This window comes from Chiloscyllium punctatum, chromosome 16 (genome assembly GCF_047496795.1).
Source record: "Chiloscyllium punctatum isolate Juve2018m chromosome 16, sChiPun1.3, whole genome shotgun sequence".
Lineage (NCBI taxonomy): Eukaryota > Metazoa > Chordata > Chondrichthyes > Orectolobiformes > Hemiscylliidae > Chiloscyllium > Chiloscyllium punctatum.
The window spans coordinates 28,809,253-28,828,068 of record NC_092754.1 but is presented as its reverse complement, the minus strand read 5'-3'; the positions used below and the strand labels follow the sequence as shown (position 1 = coordinate 28,828,068).

The 18,816-nt window shown below is 43.9% G+C and overlaps 1 protein-coding gene across 1 annotated transcript in view; it reads left to right on the top strand.

The window, feature by feature from the left end:
* The window catches only part of tmem51a (transmembrane protein 51a), a 44,467-nt gene extending 27,190 nt beyond the window's left edge, over positions 1-17,277 (top strand). The window contains exons 2-3 of the mRNA XM_072586641.1: positions 5,053-5,501; positions 13,907-17,277. Coding sequence (XP_072442742.1) covers positions 5,182-5,501; positions 13,907-14,315 — 729 coding nt within the window. The 5' untranslated portion in view covers positions 5,053-5,181 and the 3' untranslated portion in view covers positions 14,316-17,277. The remainder of the gene's footprint in view (positions 1-5,052; positions 5,502-13,906) is intronic.
* Positions 17,278-18,816: the final 1,539 nt, after the last annotated feature.

The window sequence follows — 18,816 nt, the reverse complement described above, 5'->3', positions numbered from 1 at the left end:
CGTGTTTTATTCTCCAATGTTTTTTCCCCACCTTCACCTCTCTTTGTTGTTACTCTGGTTTAATAGGATCTCCTGATGATGTCAGTCCTTGCCAGAAGATAACTTGTCTATTTTTAAAAAGACTGAAATGGAACATGATGTTAAAAACGATTGATATTCATGGTCGAGTCGCCTTAACTAGTGAGATGTTGTGAACTTAAAATGCCTTGCATGGCAGATGTTTTGACAGTAAAGAATTTATTTGCATGGTTCAAACGAAAGAAAAGCATGATGGGCTGAATGGTCTCCCATCCTTCTGTCGGCTCTTCAGAATGTCTGCCTGGTTGTAGACTGATTTTTACCTGGGAGGAATGTTCCACAGGAAAATAGGGTCAAATTCCATAAAATTGGGTAAGGATCTAGGGTTCCTGTTTAACGTTCCAGTGTGCAAATTCTGAGCTTAACCCCGCTCTGAACACTGGCTACTGTAATGACCCTCTGCATGTTTTGTTTCTTCCCCCATCAGCTATGTTGTATGTTATCTATTAACAACCACCAGTAAATAACCTACGTTTTCCACTTGATTAGTTTGCGTGCAAAGCCAAAAATGATGCCACTGACTTTGAGATTTGGGATTAATGCTGGAGGTGCTAACTAGAAACAAAATCAAGTTTCGGGATGAACTGCAGAGCCCCAGCAGAATTCTCCAAGTGAGATCCTAAATCCAGTCAACACTATTTAGTCCTTCAACATGCAACTTGGCAACAGCACACATTTGATAATGTGTCTCTGTCATCAATAGTGGAGTAGAAATGGGTGATGTTGAGTTGGCAGAAGTTGGAATAATGGCAAGATTGTGGAGGTATTAGAAGGCAAGATTGTGGAGGTATTAGAAGATCAAAGTTGGTGTTTGGGTAATGGCCATTTGGGACTGGCATAGTGATCAAGTGTAGATCAGAAATGGTGCTGCGCTGTGTCAATGATTCTGTCGCAGGTGGGAGGGTGTTAAAGAAGTTCTGACATGACAAAAAATCATACAGGGCTGTGGTGTTGGAAGTGCAGCCCTTATTGAATAAGAGCACAGTGGTTCGCACTGCCTCACAGCACCAACGACCACCATCTGTATGGGGTTTGCACATTCTCCCCATGTCTGTTTCCTCCAAGTGCTCTGGCTTCCTTCCACAGTCAAAAGATGTGCAGGTTAGGTGGATTGGCCATGTTAATTTGCCCATAATGTTCAGGGATATGCAGGCTAAGTGGGTTAGCCATGGGAAATGCATGGTTACAGGGATAGAGTTGGGGGGTGGGGGGTGGGGTGGTTGGGGTCTTGGTCTGAGTGGAAGACTCTTTGGACAGTTGGTGCGGACTCAATGGATCAAATGGCCCCTCTGCGCACTGTCAGGACTCCTGTGTGGAGTTTGAATTCAGCCCTTGGTCAAACAGGACTGATCTCCCCCACTCCACCCTCCCACTGGGAGTTGAAAACCAGGGAGTGAATGTATTTGAGTTAAAGGAAACAGTGAGTGCTTACTGCATGAATTGATGGTTACGGGGTTGAGAAGAGGTGAGCGAAGGAGATGAAATCAGATGCCACCTCAGATTCACACAGACCCGTACCATTGTAAGTAATGTTGATGAAGGTAGTTGTGGGTGAGGAAACCTGACGGTGATGCATGGGCAGTTGGAAGGGTATTGTGGAAGTTGCATTAATTGGTTTCACTTGAGTTTGAATATATTCAGGAGTATGGAATGGCCATCCAACTCTGCAGTAGAGGGTGGTGATAGAGAATGATAGTGTTTGCTGCACAGAGTTTGAGGTTGATGTATGAAGTACTGTGCTGTTGACTGTTGAAAATAACATTAAACCTAGCAACTTAACAATGTCAGAATCAACTGGATTACTAGCAGGTAATCCCCTAGATAAAGTGTCAGCTTTCCTTTTTAACATGCTGAGGAAATGTTATTCAAATGTTCTTTTTAGCAGGCAGTCACTTGTGCAGAAACCAACGCCCAATTACTCCATCTTGCACCTCTTGCACATATCCCCAAGAGTGACTGAGCTATAGGTTTTCAAGGACAGTGGAAGTACAGCTCTGAACGGAAACTTAGTGATTAGTATTTTCATCCAAATCGAAAGAAGATTAACCTGATCAAGATAGAGGCATACAGCATGGAAAAGCCCCCTCAGTTCAACTCCTCCATACCAACCAGATATTCTAATCTGATCTAGTCCCATTTGTCAGCACTTGACTCATATTCCATCCACCCCCCCCCCCCCCCCGCCTCCCCCAAACCTTAAACCTTTCCTATTCATCTACCCATTCCCTAAGCTTAAGAGGGATGTGACCGTAGGTATGGTTAGTAAGTTTGTAGATAATACCAAAACTTGGAGGTGTAGCGGATAGTGAACAAGGTTACCTCAGACTACAATGGGTCCTTGATCAGATGGGCCAATGGGCTGAGAAGTGGCAGATGGAGTTTAATTTAGAGAAATGTGAGGTACTGCATTTTGGGAAGGCAAATCTTGGCAGGACTTATACACCTTAATGGTAAGGTCCTAGGGAGTGTTGCTGAGCAAAGAGACCTTGGAGCGCAGGTTCACAGTTCCTTGAAAGTAGAGTCCCAGCTAGATAGGATAGTGAAGGAGGTGTTTGGTATGCTTTCCTTTATTGGCAGTGCAGAGTTGGGAGGTCATGTTGCAGCTGTCCAGGACATTGGTTCGGCCACTTTTGGAATATTGTGTGCAATTCTCGTCTCCCTGCTATAGAAAGGATGTCGTGAAACTTAAAAGGGTTTGAGCTGTAGGGAGAGGCTGTATAGGTCGGGACTGTGTTTTCCCTGCAGCATCGGAGGCTGGGGGGTGACCTCATAGAGATTTATATAATCATGAGGGGGAATGGATAGGGTAAATAGACAAGTTTTTTCCCTGGGGTTGGGGAGACTGAAACTAGAGGTCATGGGTTTAGGGTGAGAGGGGGATGATTTAAAAGGGTCTTAAGGGATAACTGTTTCATGCAGAGGGTTGTGAGTATATGAAATGAGCTGCCAGCAGAAGTGGTGGAGGCTGGTACAATGACAACATTGAAAAGGCATTGGATGGGTATATGAATAGTCATAGGGTCATAGAGATAAATAGCATGGAAACAGACCCTTTGGTTCAACTTGTCCATGCCGACTAGATGCCCTAACCCAATCTTCTGATAAGATGGAGACCAGAATTGCATGCAATATTCCAAAACTGGCCTCTGACCAAAAAAGGAAAGCATACCAAACACCGCCTTCACTATCCTATCTATCTGTGACTCCACTTTCAAGGAACTATGAACCTGCACTCCAAGGTCTCTTTGTTCAGCAACACTCTCAACCTTCCCATTAAGTGTATAATTCCTGCTCTGATTTGCTTTTCCAAAATGCAGCATCTCTCATTTATCTAAATTAAACTCCATCTGCCACTCCTCAGCCCATTGGCCTGATCAAGATCCCGTTGTAATCTGAGGTAACCTTCGCTGTCCACTGCACCTTCAATTTTGGTGTCATCTGTAAACTTACTAACAATACCTCCTATCTTCACATCCAAATCATTTATTAACAAAAAGGAAGGGTTTAGAGGGATATGGGCCAAATGCTAGCAAGTGGGGCTAGATTAATTTAGGATATCTGGTCAGCACAGATGAAATGGACCGAAGGGTCTATTTCTGAGCTGTACAGCTCTGGCTCTAAGTAAACTCCTATTTTGTTGCACTTTCAGGAAAGGTGGATGGGTAACTCTTGCAAAGTTACATGCAATCAGTCACAGCTGCACTACACTCTGGAGGTCTGTCTTCCTAGTTAAGTTACATGTTCTCTTTTCCTTTTGTCTCTGCAAAAGGGAATGAGATGTAATCGGTTCTCAGGGTATGGTAAAAGTTAAGAGGTGCTTGGTTTTTTCCACTGGTTAAGACAGTAACAAGTGGGCACGAGAAAGACTAAAAAGATTAAAAGAACACTTCCCAATGCTTTCTTTCAAAGGCAGCTTGAACGCAGAGTTCTCTCAACAATCCCAACCGTGCTTCAGCAATGTCTGCGCACCCTTTCAGTATATTTTCTGTAAAATGGCCTGGAATTTAAGCAAGAGAATGGAGTTTTGTCAAAGTTGTAGACTTGACAAGTTCTCCTGCTTTGACAATGGTCTGTCTTTCTGTCTGAGTGTTGATCACTTCATCTTTAGCTTTTGTCTCCTACTCTCGGACAGTTCACTAGTAATGGTGCTATATGAATGCAAATTTTTCAGCTGGGAAATGCTATTATAAAAGTTTAAAGAGTATTGTAAATGTGACACAAATTAAAAATAAATGTTAGATGATAATGAAAGCATTTCCTTTTGTAAATAAAGGCGATAAATGACTTGACATAAGTGGCATACAGTATATTGTTTATATCTTCAAATTTCTTGTAACAGGAATTACATTTTACTGATTGACATGTTGGTGTAAAGGTACTCCAGATTCGGTTTAAAAAAAATTGAAAGATCATTAGGTTTGTTAAAATACTGTTTGAGCATGCAATGCTCAATTAAATAGCAATTCCAGGATTCAATAAACCCAGTCCCTTTTATTTTTGTTTTCAAATCAGTGAGGAATATTTCAGCAGAGTCTTTGTGTGTTTGTTATCTTTTTAGTTCAGTTGGTCGAAAGCATTCCCTAAGGGTTCAGTCCTCCCAAGGTGAGCACTAGGCTAAGAAGGGAATATTCCGCAGTCAGAAATGCTGCCCTTGACCGGAAGCACTAATTTGAAATCCCCATTTGCTCGTTTAAATAATCCTGTGACTCTATTTGAAGAAAAACTGAGTTTGTGATGTGCTCCGACTGCATTCCTCCTGTGTACAAGAGAAAAAAAGATTTGTTCCTTTTTTTTTCTATTTGTGGGGTTTGTATGAAAATTCAGTGCGGAGGTTGTCAAACAATTGAGTGCTTGACTTTGGGGAGTTTTCCATTCTGTGGTAAGCTCTTTGTGACGTCCTTTTGAAAACTGTGCTACATGCACCTGTTTCATTTCTGTCTAATTTCTAATGGAAGGACCGACTTTGTTTTGCAGGTTTGTGTTAAGGACCAAAGCGAATTGGTGAACATTTGTCTTCTCCCATCACTACTGGGGATGTCGAAAGCCTAACGAAGATCAAGCCCTTCCCCTTGGAGCCTGACGCCTTCCTGTACATGAGGGTCCATGGCATCTGAAAATTCCAGTGGCTCTCAGTATGCCCTCACTGCCCTGGGGGTTGGCATGCTTGCCCTGGGAATCATCATGATGGTCTGGAGTGTTGTGCCAGGCTTTGGAAAAGACAACGCCACTTCAGGCGGCAACAGCAGCTCGCCGACTGCAGAAGAATCGAAAACGAAAGTGTCACAAGTGTCCTACATACTGTGCGCTGGAGGGGTGGTCCTGCTGCTGCTGTCCATCTGCCTGAGTGTCCGTGAAAAGAGGAGGCGTAGGACACAGGAGGAAGTGCACAATGCTCCCTGCGAGTCAACCATGCTGCCAGACAAGTCAGTTGTGCACTATGTTTGTTTCTTTTAACTACCAGCGTGTTACTATCCCCTCACCCCCGTTCCCTCTCCTCCAGCACACCCCCTCCTCAATGCACTCACCCTGCCCATCTCTTCTGAAGGTGCTGTGCTACATATGCACATGAAATCGTGCCCAACATGTTTTGTTGTTCTCTTGTGGCATGTTGGCATTACTGGCTACACCAGCATTTACTGCCCATCCCTTGTTGCCCTTGAGACGGTGGTGGTGAGTTGCCGCCTTAAACTGCGACAATCCATTTGCCGTAAGAAGCCCCATAATGATAGGGAGGGGAATTGCAGGCTTTTGGCCTAAAATTATTGGTTATGTCAGTGACTAGATTACCCAGCTGCGGTCTGGCTGCCTTGGCCAATACATCCCTAATCCAGCAGCCATCAGTGGACAGTTCTGGCCATTTGGCCCATGTGCCCTGCTCTCCCATTCAGTAAAACCACTGTGACCTTGACTCCATATCCCACCTAACCCCCATTTTCCTTAACTTTCTCCCTTCAGTCATGAATCTCATACAGGACTGGTCGTCAGTGTAATCTTCATTTAGTTGAAGGTCTAAGATTGGGCTGTTCATCAGATTTAATAGATGTGATGTTCCGTGCTTGTAGAGAAACCTAGCCATTCATCCTTGCTTCCACATGCTGCACTGTGGACTGACTGGCTGCTGGTCACATGATCTACATCCTGGTTTGGCTTATTTTAAACCTGACCGCAAATACTTCCCTTTGTTTTAAATCAACGGCCTCCCCTCCAATGTGCACTGGGCAAGAGTCTTCAAAGACTCTTGACCCTGGCCAAAGGGTCTGCACTGCGTTCTGTTTTCCTCATTGTCACCTTTTAAAGGATCACCTCTTTATTTATAAACAGTCCCCTACCCGTCTGAGTTCTTGTCTCTTCACCCACCCAGTCAAGTCCCCATGTTTCAATGAGATCATTTTGCTCCAGCCCCAGTCTTGCCCAATCTTTGCATGTTGGGTATGTGATTCACCCCAGGGATTCTTTAAACGGCTTCTAACGTATTGTTGTGGATAAATCACTACAAGTTACCTTTTAATTTGGCTGCTTGTTAACAAGTCTCCAGACAATCAAGTACTGAAACAATGATTTTTAAACTTTATTCCATGTAGCCACAAAAATAAGTCCCCATCAAGTAAATGAGTTAAGCCTCACAACCCTTTGGCTATTACCCAGTTAATGGTGGAACTTGGCCAGATTCCACCAACACTGCCTGTCTCTAGAAGTGTCCAGGGTTCAATCCTGATGCAATGTTATTCTTTGAGGTTCTACTCGAGAGTTCTGGTGCTTGATTCTTATGCAGATTTTTATCCTTCAGGTCTACGTGGTACAATTGATTTCTTAAGTTCTTTCATCTAAATTACCACCTTTTTTATCAGAAGTAACTTCTTTGTTCCTTGTTACATTTGGCTATAACTTTGTTTGGAGACACGTGGCTTTGCTTCAGGGTAATCCTTGCCCTTTGACAATAAAGCATCAGTTCATCGAGCTGGTGTCAAAGCTGTTTTGTTCATGTAGCTTTCACTCCTCTTCCTTTTGCCAGACCATTCTTACATAACTTTGTCCTTGTTCTTTTTTAATAGTTTAGTCCAGACAGAGTTATTGCTGCTGTCATCTGTGTAACAACAGTTTATCTTTGTAACCCAGTACACCCAGATCTCTACAAAGCTTTTCAGTACGGAATCTCTCATCACCTTAATGTTGTCTTCTAGTCTTCTGCCAAGTGGCTGAGGTCATATTTCCCCACTTTGTAACGGTCAAGTCCCCATCATCCCAGGGGATCACAGGGTCTCCCCCTCCCCCCTCCCCCACTCCAGAGAGAGATGACTAATGGTGAGTTTAATTGGAGGGGAGCCTCAGCTGAGGTTAAGAACAACTGTCTTTCATGGTAACCTCTGCTGGTAAGGAATGAATCCCTCGCTGTTGGATCACAAACCAGCTACCCAGCTAACTGCCTGCCCCCTTTCCTCACACATGCCAAGGAGATCATGGGTTACAGGGAGAAAGTGGGAAGATGGGATTGAAACACCTATCGGCCATGATTTAGTCTACTCCACCAATCAATGGGCCAAATGACCCAATTTCTGTTCCTCTGTCTTATGGTCATATACTCTCCATCTGTCAAATTTCTGCCCACTCACTTCACCTACATCACTTCAATTGGTTGATTGTTGTCTTCACAACCTACTTTGCTTACCTATCTTTGTTAAATTTGCTGACAATACAATCCCTTTGTCTAAGTTATTGATATAAATTGCAATTAATTGAGGACCAAACACTGGCTATGGCACACACCACTCATCACATCCTGCCAATCTGAGCTACCTTTCTGTCTACGCTGTATCCTATCGGCCAACCAATCTTCCTACCCATCTGCTCTTTTACTTTGTAGAGTGACACCTTGACAAATGTCTTCTAAAAATCTAAGTATTGCATAATCTACTCGCTCTATACTGTTCATTACTCCTTCAAACACTATTTTGCTTAATCACTGCTGGATTGTGGGCATTGCTGGCTAGGCCAGCACTGTTACCCAGAGGGCAGTTGAGACTCAACCACATTGCTGTGGGTCTGGAGATACACGTAGTCCAGACCAGGTAGGAATTGCAGTCTTCCTTCCCTGGAGAACGTTGTTGTAAAAATCTGTCGAGGACACTAATCGACAGTAGTTGCATTGTCATTATTAGATGAGCTTTTCATTCCAGATTTTATTTCCATTGAATTCCAATTCCACCAGTTGTCATGGTGGGATTTGATCCCATGTCCTCAACGTTAATCTGGGGCTTTGGATTACTACGCCAGTTATTACTATTGCACCACCACTTCTGGTTTCCTTTAGTTTCCCTCTGTCGTTAAGAGTGAGTGATTTTTCTTTCCCTTGTTCTTGTCATTGATCCACTCTGTATTTGACCCAGCTGTAATGCTGAGAATAGATTCCACCTTTGTCATAAAATGTTCAATAGAAAGCTGGTATCTTCTAACATGTTCCCCTCGATTCCCATCTAAATGCGTTTTTTGGTGCTGGAGTGTTTGTCTCTGTCAGTAGTTGGTACATCTTCAAGAGACGTACTTTCTGATATCACTATTGGAGCATGTGACGTGGTCTAAAGGTCTCCATCTTAACCAGGGCCACTTAAAGCATGACAGCGTGTTGCTGTTTATGACCAAATGAGAGCATCTGATACCTGAAAACGAAACAAAAAATCCTCTCTGTTCTTGCATTCAAAATGATCGTACATCATTCCTGTGCTACTGACATCATTCCCACATGTTGACTCATTGCATTTATTTGGGTGCAGCCGTTTTCTTTTACTGGTAAAGATTTCTCAAAGCTAATAGATTTCAATAAATTACTTGCATCTAATTACTTACGTTACAGGGATTACACAAAAATTGCTGTTTCCGATCTACGTAACCTGCTGGCGGCATTAGGGGGAGGAAGAGGGTGATTTTTTTTTTTGGATTTGTAGACTGAATGATAAAATAGCCAAAATGAAGTGTCTCAATTGCCAGGAAGAAACTAGACTGGCAAGTGAGGCCAGTTACAAGTGTACCCCAAATCCCAGCCAGTGCTCAGTGGAAATGTGTGAAGAAAAATGCTGTTGATATCACTAGCATATTTTCATTTCCTGAATCCTGGTGTAGTGTAGAGCCGTTTCCAGGCAGAAGTGGTTTCACTTCCATCCTCTCCTTGCCTGACTTGAAGCTCCATGTTCACCAGGAATGTGCCAACTGATTTTTTTTCACTTGTGTCACAGTTCACCCTGTGCTAGGGAATACAGAAAGGTGAGCAGCATACCTTCCCTTGGCCACTACAGGAAATACTGCCTGTTGTAATGCAGAAAAATGGCCCAGAGCACATCACCTGATTGAGTTATTACATTTGTTTCACATTCTTGACGTGAGCAGTGCTGTCTGAGCCAGTCTTTATTACTCATATTAATTATCCTTGAAGATAATGCTCAGTTCTGCCCAGAACCATTCCTGTCTGCGGTGTGTCAGTACATCCACTACGCTGCTTTTTTTTTTCCCTGTTTCTGTTTCCGTTTCTGTTGTGACTTGTTGCAACATTTTTGCCAGGCCATTTTTAACAGAGCAGTTAAAAATCCAAGTAAGAGGACGTGAGGACTGCAGATGCTGGAAAAGAATCTCTGTACTTCCACATACGTTGCCTACTGTATCTGTTGCACCCAATGTGGTCTCCTCTAGGTTGGGGAGACAGGACGCCAACTTGCAGATCATCCCAGAGAACATCTCTGGGACACCTGCGCCAAACAACCTCATTGCCCCGTGGCTGAACACTTCAACTCCTACTTCACCAGAGATATGCAGGTCCTGGGCCACCTCCCATCACCAAACCCTAACCACCTGACGCCTGGAGGAAAAACGCCTCATCTTCCACCTTGGGACCCTCCAACCACACGGCATCAATGTGGATTTCACTATTTTCCTCATTTCCTCTTTTCTCCCCCCCAACCTTATCCCAGCCCCAAGCCTCCAACTCAGCATTGCCCTGTTGAACGGTCCTATTTGTCCATCTTCCTTCCCAACTAACTGCACCACCCTTCTCTCCAACCTATCACTTCCACCCCCACCTTCATCTACCTATTACATTGCCAGCTACCTTCCCCTCAAACCCACTGCCCTCCCATTTATCTCTTAGCCTCCCGGCCCACAAGCCTCATTCCTGATGAAGAACTGATGCCCAAAGCATCAATTGTCCTGCTCCTCGGATGCTGCCTGATCTGCTGTGCTTTTCCAGCACAACATTTTTGACTAAAAATCCAACACGTTGCTGTGAATTTGGAGTTACTCGCAGGCCAATGGATGTAGATGGCAAATTAAATCCCACAGTGGATGTTGATAAACTATTTTTGGGTTTTTACAGCAAGTCTGTGGTTCAATGGTTTATTAATGAGACTAGCATTTTATCCCATATCGTGAAACTGAATTTTTCTGGTTTTCTAAGCTGGAGGGATTTGAACTTGTCTCTGAAGCAGGTGATCAGGTTTTTGGTTTGCTGGAAGGTACACACTTAGAATCTAAGTGGACACTCTTCAACTTGCCTCTGCTTCTATCCTGTCTATCTTGGACACCGGGATACGGGGCAAGGCAGGAAAACAAAAGGGTGACTGTAATACTGCCTGCACACACAGCATTGACTCAGCTCTCTGCTTCCTATCAGAGGTTTTCAGCTGAGGGGTTTGAATATCTGTCCATTGGCTGTGTGGATGGACCATGTATTAAAGCACCATCAGAGTAGGCTGCCACAATTGGAGACTCTCTCTCCTGTGTGGGTGTTCCTTTATTGATTCGATTATCCAGTGGCCCCCGTTTTTAATGCGTGCTTGAGTAGAGAAGCTGGTGGATGGGGGGGGGAAATAGCATCTAGCTCAACCTCGATGCTCCACTTGGTTGGTCGTCACCTGGGCTTGTATATGAACAGTGAACTTGTGGAACTGCATGGGAGCACACAGAAGAAAAAACAGCGACCGTTGGAAATGGGGAAAGCATTTGGGATGCAAATGTTCTTGTGTCAGTGTTCAATCAGGACATGTTGACACACCCTGTTCTTGTCCCACCCACTGCCCTCCCTGTGTTTGCCAGTCTGGTTCTGCTCCGTCACACCACGAGGAGCTCTGACAGTGTGAGCAAGATCTAATGCAGCAAAAGCTGTGGCTGTACTTTGACCACTTACCCAGGAAAAGGGTGTGCATAGTACAGGAACGGAAATACGAGCCCTTTGTTCTGAAATATTGCTGTAGTAACTCTGATTGCAGACTCCAACCTTTAACAACACTACTTAGTGACATTAAACCAGATTTTCCTTCCTTACTTGTGTGTGTGTGTTTTGGGGGGGGGATGGTGGTGGTATGGTGCAAAGGTAGGATAGAAAGATTGCATTGCAATCTAGGTAGTCCTCAGTTTGTTTGACTCTGTTCCATTCTGGGTGGTGTGTTCCCAGCTACTGAATAATTGCTGCATTCCTCTTACAGTGATTTTTATCACCACCTAGTCAAATATTTTGCTAGTTTTCGTTCAAGTTATCTGATTGCATGTCTTTGCCAACAAACAGCACTGTCTTGAAGTTGGGTCAGGAACAGTAATTGAATTTCAGTAGAAATCATTGCAAAGAATATCCAGTTCTTTTACCTTTCGCTAACCGGATTATCTCACTTTGTGTGTCGCACTCTTGAGATGTAACCTTTTTTGAAACTTGAAGTTTTGTTTCTCCATGTCCAAAGTGCAAATATTTACTCTGAATAGGCATGACTTATTTGTTTTTCTCCCCGCCCTCTCAGTTTGTGTATTTCAAACATTAAACCAAGGCCGTGACACTTGGCTGCTAAAGATCTCCAGGAATGTCTGCTAGTGACCTGATTCCTTCCACATCATCAAAACATGGCCGCCTCGCTGTTTGTGCGATGTTGATGTGCATCCATTGGTGATTTATCCTTTCGAGTGCTTCAATTATTTTTGTATTATTTATTGTATAATAACTTTTGAATCTTTTTCTTGCCCCCTCACGTTTTTTTAAATCCCAGGGATGTGAGTGGCAGTTTTCCCAAGTGACTAGCCACGTTGAACCTTTCCTACTAACAGCGATGTTTGTGAGAAAGACCTTTCTCTGACCCTGCACCATCTTCTCCTGGCCTGGGCCCATTCAGTGGCGTGGCTGCTATATGAAACCCTCGAGCTGGACCCACTAGTACAGAGCTCAATGCACCCACCAATCTCGTTCGCGCTCTCTCTGGTCTTTGCACATTTGCACCATATTTTGGCTAAATTAAATCTCTAACTGTGTGAAGCGCTTCGTACAACAGAAGACAAAGTTAGGTTTTCCAATCCTAATCTCTCTCATTCTTGTGAACTGCTCTATAACCAACCATTGCATGTTGGGAGAAAGTGAGGACTGCCGCTGCTCTAGATCAGAGTCAAAAAGGTGTGGTGGTGGAAAAGCACAGCCGGTCAGGCAACATCCGAGGAGCAGACGAATCGCAGTTTTGAGCATAAGCTCTTCATGAGGAATGTGATTGCATGTTGTCCATAAGAAGGCTGTATTAATATCTTTGGAATCATTTAGGTCATAAAGGTGTTAGAGCTGCTCTTGGGGATATGTAGGAATGTGGAGTTGAGGTTAATCAGATCAGCCATGATCTTAATAGAGCAGGCTCTAAGGAGAAACTGCCTACTCTACTCTCTCTCTCTCTCTTGTTCATTTGCTTGTAACATCCAGGTCCTCCCCCACCTCTGACCATGTCTATCATATCAGTTTAACATGTAATTAGTTGCAAGCCCACAAACTAATCCTAACTGCAATTCATTAAACCAGGAATAGGGTTTCCCCTGCCACGTGAGACCTCTCATGTCCTGCAATAAAACAAAGAACTGCAGATGCTGGAAATCTGAAACAAAAACAGAAATTGATTAAACTCTGCAGGTCTGGCAGCATTTATGGGGAGAAAACAGTATTTGTTTGGAGTTTGGTGACTCTTCAAAACTGTTAGCAGTTAGAAAAGCATAGTGTTTGTGCTGAAGACAAGGGGGAGGGGGAGGGACAGGTGAGTGGAAGGATGGATATGGAGTCCAAAGAGAGAGACATGAAGCAGGTAGGCAATCAACGGGTCTTCAGCTCCAGTTCTGAAGAGTCACTGGAGGTAATGTTAACTCTGTTTTCTCCCCCCAGATGCTGCCAGAGCTGCTGAGTTTTGACAGCAACTTCAGTTTTTGTTGCTGTAGTGTGCCACGATCCTCAAGTGACCTTCATAAACTGCAACTTGTGCATTGTAGTGAGCTGGCATGTCCACGCAGCTGTGTTGGTCCCCACACACACACAAGTGACTTGTGTAGCCATAGCACCAGCTGTCTGAGTTACTTTTATCTCTGGGTTGTATGGATGGAGCCTCGGGGCAGGGTGGGAATGTGCAAGGTTCAAATACAACGTTCCCTTTTAATGTGCCTAACTTGCAAATTGCAGGTGGGGGAAAAGATCTTGGCACTGAGAGACTTTGGCACATATCTGACGACAACTTTGTATTAGGATCGTGCCTTTTAACATTATGAATTGCCCCAAGAGGTTATAAAGCTATGCCTGACACATTAGGTTAAGTGACCAAAGCTTGGGCAGAGGGGTGGGCTTTGAGGAGGGGTGAGTATTCCTGAGCTTGGGGCCTTGAAGGTGTGGCTGCTGGAGTGATTTGAAAATGAGCCCCCTGTTTCCACAGCTCCTGCAGCACCAACCAGCAATGGGGATTTATCAGTGTAACCAGGACCGAGCTGATATGGGCACAGCCCCTTGCTGTTACTGGATGTCCTGGTTCTGGGTATTCACTCTCACAATGTTCTATCTTTTCTGCAGTGCCCCAGACCTCAGCGAGCAGTTGGCTGTGCCGAGTTACGCCGAGGTCATGCAAGGAGAGTCCTCCCAGCCGAGAGGAGATGCCGAGGCCACTCTGGGGGACCAAACCATGGCTGCTCTTCCCTCTTACGAGTCGCTGGTGGACGTTGGTGTGGCGCTGCCCACGACCGGGGTCGCAGGGCCTAGTGCCACTGCTCAGCCGGGGAACGGGCAGACATCGAGCCGCCCGGGCAGACGATTCAGCTCGAAGAGGATCCGCCGAATTCTGTCGGATAAATCGCACCTCAAGAATTTCAGGCTCCACTTAAGCAACCTCAACAGCACAGTGGTCAATCTGGAGCCACTCACCCCTCCCCCACAATACGAAGATGGAGTAGAGAAGAGCTTCGAGAACTTAAAGCCATCTTGAGTTGGCGCAAATTGTCAACAGCAGCCCACCAAGGGGCCGGAGGGGTGGGGGGGGGGTTTACTCGTTGACTATGTGTGGATCCTGAGGATCTGGTCTGATTGATCTGTGCATGTTTTATGAAACGTGAGCATTTTCCCTATTAACAGGAATTCCGTAGCTCCCGCAATTACTTTCCCACAGCATAAGGTTCCCAGGAGTTTATCCACCCATTTCTTTGCCATTTGCAGCTATGTTACAGTCCCACACTCTCTGCTGTGTTCTATGTAGACCTGAACTGTCTGAAATGAATGGGTGGCTGAATTGCTCCAATGCTTACTGTCCTCTATCTATCCCACTGCCTTCATGGACAAACCGGCCTGTCGTTAGTGGAGCTCAGTATTGGGCAGATGGAACAGCTGTGATCCCAATAGAAATCTGAAGATGTTTAAAGGCATTCTGAAAGGTCACTTGTTTGCGTTACTGTACAGCCTTCCACCTCTCCCTCTGTCTGGCAGCTCGTACTAGGGAGGAGGCTGGAGAAAGGGGCATTATGCCATTGGTGCCCATTGGCTGTGCTGGTTTCCAACAAGCACTTAGTCACTTAACAGGAGACTGGTGATTCTGAAGTTATTTCCGTTTCATACTGGCCTCAAATCCTATTCGAATTCAGTGAGGAAAGTGATTCGATCTGGGGCAATTCTACCTCTTGGTGCAATGAGTTGATTTATCATTTGTACAAAGGATTAAATTTTCAAATTGAGACTAGCAACATACTGAACAGTTTCAGAAAGAGACTTGTGCTCTTAGTCAATAAAAGCCGAACCAATGGTGGCAGCAACAATCTCTGGACTGTAAGCTTTTATTTCATAGCGAAGGTTCTTCAAATTGAAAAGCACCACATTTCTTCGTGACTTGGGAGAAATCTAAACCAACATCTACGGGGACTGCTGAACACTGGTAAAAGGGAATGCCCCAAAGGGGGAGTTTGAGATCCCTCTCTTTTTATATTTTAAATTGAGAAGATTCAGAGTCATGTCTCCATTCTCCAAATCGACCTATTGGTAAAACTGGATGGTCAGGTCTGCTATTCCAAACCTGCTCTTTGAGCAGGTCATTGACAAATCAATGTTTTCCTGATAGGACTTTGCCTCTTTCTACGATAATTAAACTGTGTTAAAGGCATTGTGTGATTTTTTTAAAAATTTAATAAAACTTAAGACTGATAACTGAACTACCATTTGGCACTGGTGGGGAATGGATATTTAGCAGGTTGTGCCTAGTGTTCCTAGCCTTTGCCAGCAGGAAACAATAGGGCAGGTGTATAACCCAACCTTTTCTTTGTTTTAAACCCACACTAGCTATCGGCCTTTAAATGTTATGAAACACTTATCATTCCCTATCTCCCACTCTGTCCCTCCCACCCCCCCCTCCAATGTTCTCCAGCTCAGTTTTCATTATATACAGTAACATACACATGACTAACAGTCATGTATGACTGCATCCTTCATTTTAAAAGGGTAATTTTCTCCCCCTCCAACACTAGTTATTTTGTAGTAATTCACTTCATGGGTGAGGGAAGTACACTGTTCTATTGTGCTTAATTTTTTGAATATCATTTCTGGTCTTCCCCTTTTTTAAGAGGCATGTGACTGAATTACACTGCCGTTTCAAATGATTATTCACAAGTGGTTTTTTTTGTGTCAACTGTCTTCTCTCTCAATTGCATGTAATTCCCATTTGACTTGGTGCCAAAGAGCCTGACATCACTGCAGCATAGACGGACAAAAGTGCTATTCACCTCTTGTGCACAAGCTACACATAGTAGCTGAGTATCCAGTAAGCTTCCAATGATTGATATTGATGCACTTGGATATTCCCCCTGCCCCTAACCTGCAAAAGCTATTTGTCAAATTTAACCCACCCTCGTGTATTTCACTCCCCTGATGTTGGACTGCTGACAGTGCTCTCCAGATCAAGTTCAAAGGTGGAATGCAATTCCAGAATCTTGGTGTGAAAACTTTACAATTCCCATGGTTACAATTTATTTGACTTTTTTTTTCCCCAGTGATCCATAATTCTCCCTGTTCATTGGTCTAACCTCTGAGCTGACTGGAGGCAGTTTCTTATACATTTGATGCTCAAGGCAACTTGTATGAATTCTTTATTTATGTAAAAAAATTGTACTGCATTGTGAACTTAACTAGACTATACTACAAACATTTCAAATTTCTTTGCGTTTTTTAATAGTCAGATATCTGTCTGGGAATTGGTGGCTGATTTCAGGAATCTGTTTGGGAAGTGGATTGGGAATCAGTGTTAGGCAGTAAAGTTTTGGGCTGAAGTGTCATGACCGGAAGGTCTCTTGTTTGACCTTCAGTACAGTTTTATCTCAAACTCAGGTAAAATCAGCCAGCAAAACTCACCAGTGTAGTCCTTTCTTGGGTCAAGACTATGTACCAATGCAGGATAGATGGATTGGGGTGGGGGGGGGGTGGGGGGGGTGAAATGTTTTTTAAAAGTTGGATCCCCTTCTAATAAATTCTGATTTAATTTGTGCGCGGCAAGATCGATGTTTTTGTTTGTGAATAGAAACACTACCCCATTCTCTCTTCGATTCTAAAGTGTGAAATTGTTGCATGTGTCTGCTATGTAAATTTGGCTAGACTTTTTTTTCCCCCAAAGTGAGCTATATCTGCACCCTTGGAGTATTCACTCTCCTCTGCCATCTAAACCAGCACTTTGTTCCCCACTAGTAATCCTTTTAAATTCCAACAATGGCATCTAATTGTGGGGGAGCTATTGAGTTGTAAAGCCAGCCACTGCTCGATTATTAATGCTGGTTCAGTTTGGATTCCTGTTTTTATACAAAACCCAAGCAAGGATGAACAGAATGTGTTTTTTTTTAAATAACTGCACTTGGGAGAAATGTTGTTTCTTTTTAATTCTCATATTTATTCATTTATTAAAACTGAATGAAAATTAAGTTCTGGCATTTTGAATTTTGTGATCCCATATATTGATAAATTTTCCAGAGAATAAGTGGGCACCAATTGGAAGGTCTGCTTAGCTTCACTCGGAGGCCCACTGAAGATGTTACCTAGTAGGGTGACGAAACGTCTGGAAATAAACCTTCCAGCTCAGCAAGCAAACCTACATCCAGGTCTGCTTATTGAATGGGCAGAGGTTTAGCATGTATTACAAGAGCTTAAATGCTGGAAAGGACTGAGAGTTGAGGTGACAAACCTGGAATTGTTCCCTGGGTGTTCTGGAATTTGAGTGACCATCAAACCACACTCACTGTTCAGTTTAACCCATCAAATCACTGCCGTTTTGTGTTCCGAACTAGTGCTTTCACTGAGCACGCAAACAAAGATTTAACATCAGAGCGGCCAACTCAAAATGACTTTCAAAGTCAGTCACTCACTGGCCTGGATTTGAAGCTAGAGTCCAGAGGCCAAATGTGTATTCTCCAACGTGAGGTCATGTCCTCATTCTTTCAGATCTCGGGAAGTGTTTTTGGATGCTGTTTCCACATCTGGGACAGTGGCATCTAATGACAAAAAACTGACAGCTGCAAGGCTTTGCCACGTGTTTTCCTTGTTTTGTTTGAACTGTGGTGATGGTGTAAAATCTGGGAGTGCTGACAGCTTGTCTGCCAGCAAGGGCACTTCAGGTTAAACTTGCAAACGCATCAGCACCTCCCCTTCTTTTCACAAATGTTGACCTTGTTAATGTGACATTTTGTTTTTAGCTCGCAGAATAGCGGTGTTTTATGGTTTGGTTAGCAGATGGCAGTTATCATTCATGGTTTTAAATTGATCCATTGTCACTCTGCTCAGATTGTACATGCAAATTGGTGGTGGGATGTGGGGGGTGAAATCTACTTTTGGGTTTGTATTTTAATCTAAAACACTCCTTTATGCCACCTTGGGGCAGGATCTTTAGACTTGACTTTCTGTAACTTTCTCCCACTGTCTCACGTGAAGGGCCTATTGGTTGTTCCTGCCTGCAAGACCCTGCATGTACAGGCAGCAGCTGGCCCATTGTGGCTTGTCCACATTTACTGTAGGGGGCCAGATGGTGCGAGTTGGCTAATCAGCTGTGTGGGCATCTTATCCAAGCTGTCTGCAGAAATACTTGTGCCAGCCAACTGGAAAGACTTCAGGAATGAAAAGGATGGCTGTTTTTCTCCTTCCAATCCCATCCACAGGCCCAGGAACATTTTAAGGACAATCGAAGATTCATTAACTAAGCACGCGATCCACTTCCTGCTCTATTTCACGATGGTTATGTGTGCGTTTGATTTGTCACAATTGCTCCTGTACTTGTGTGCTGTTGTAGTTTTAATCTTCATGGAGTGCTCCGGCCCTTGTTGAGTTGATATTACAGTTAGTGAATACCTTTCAGCTAATTGGAGTGTTGTTTTCTCACTAGATAGTAGATGGTGTTAGACTATGGAAGCTGAGGGATAGACTCATTTGAAACATAGAGGTAAAAACAATGACTGCAGATGCTGGAAACC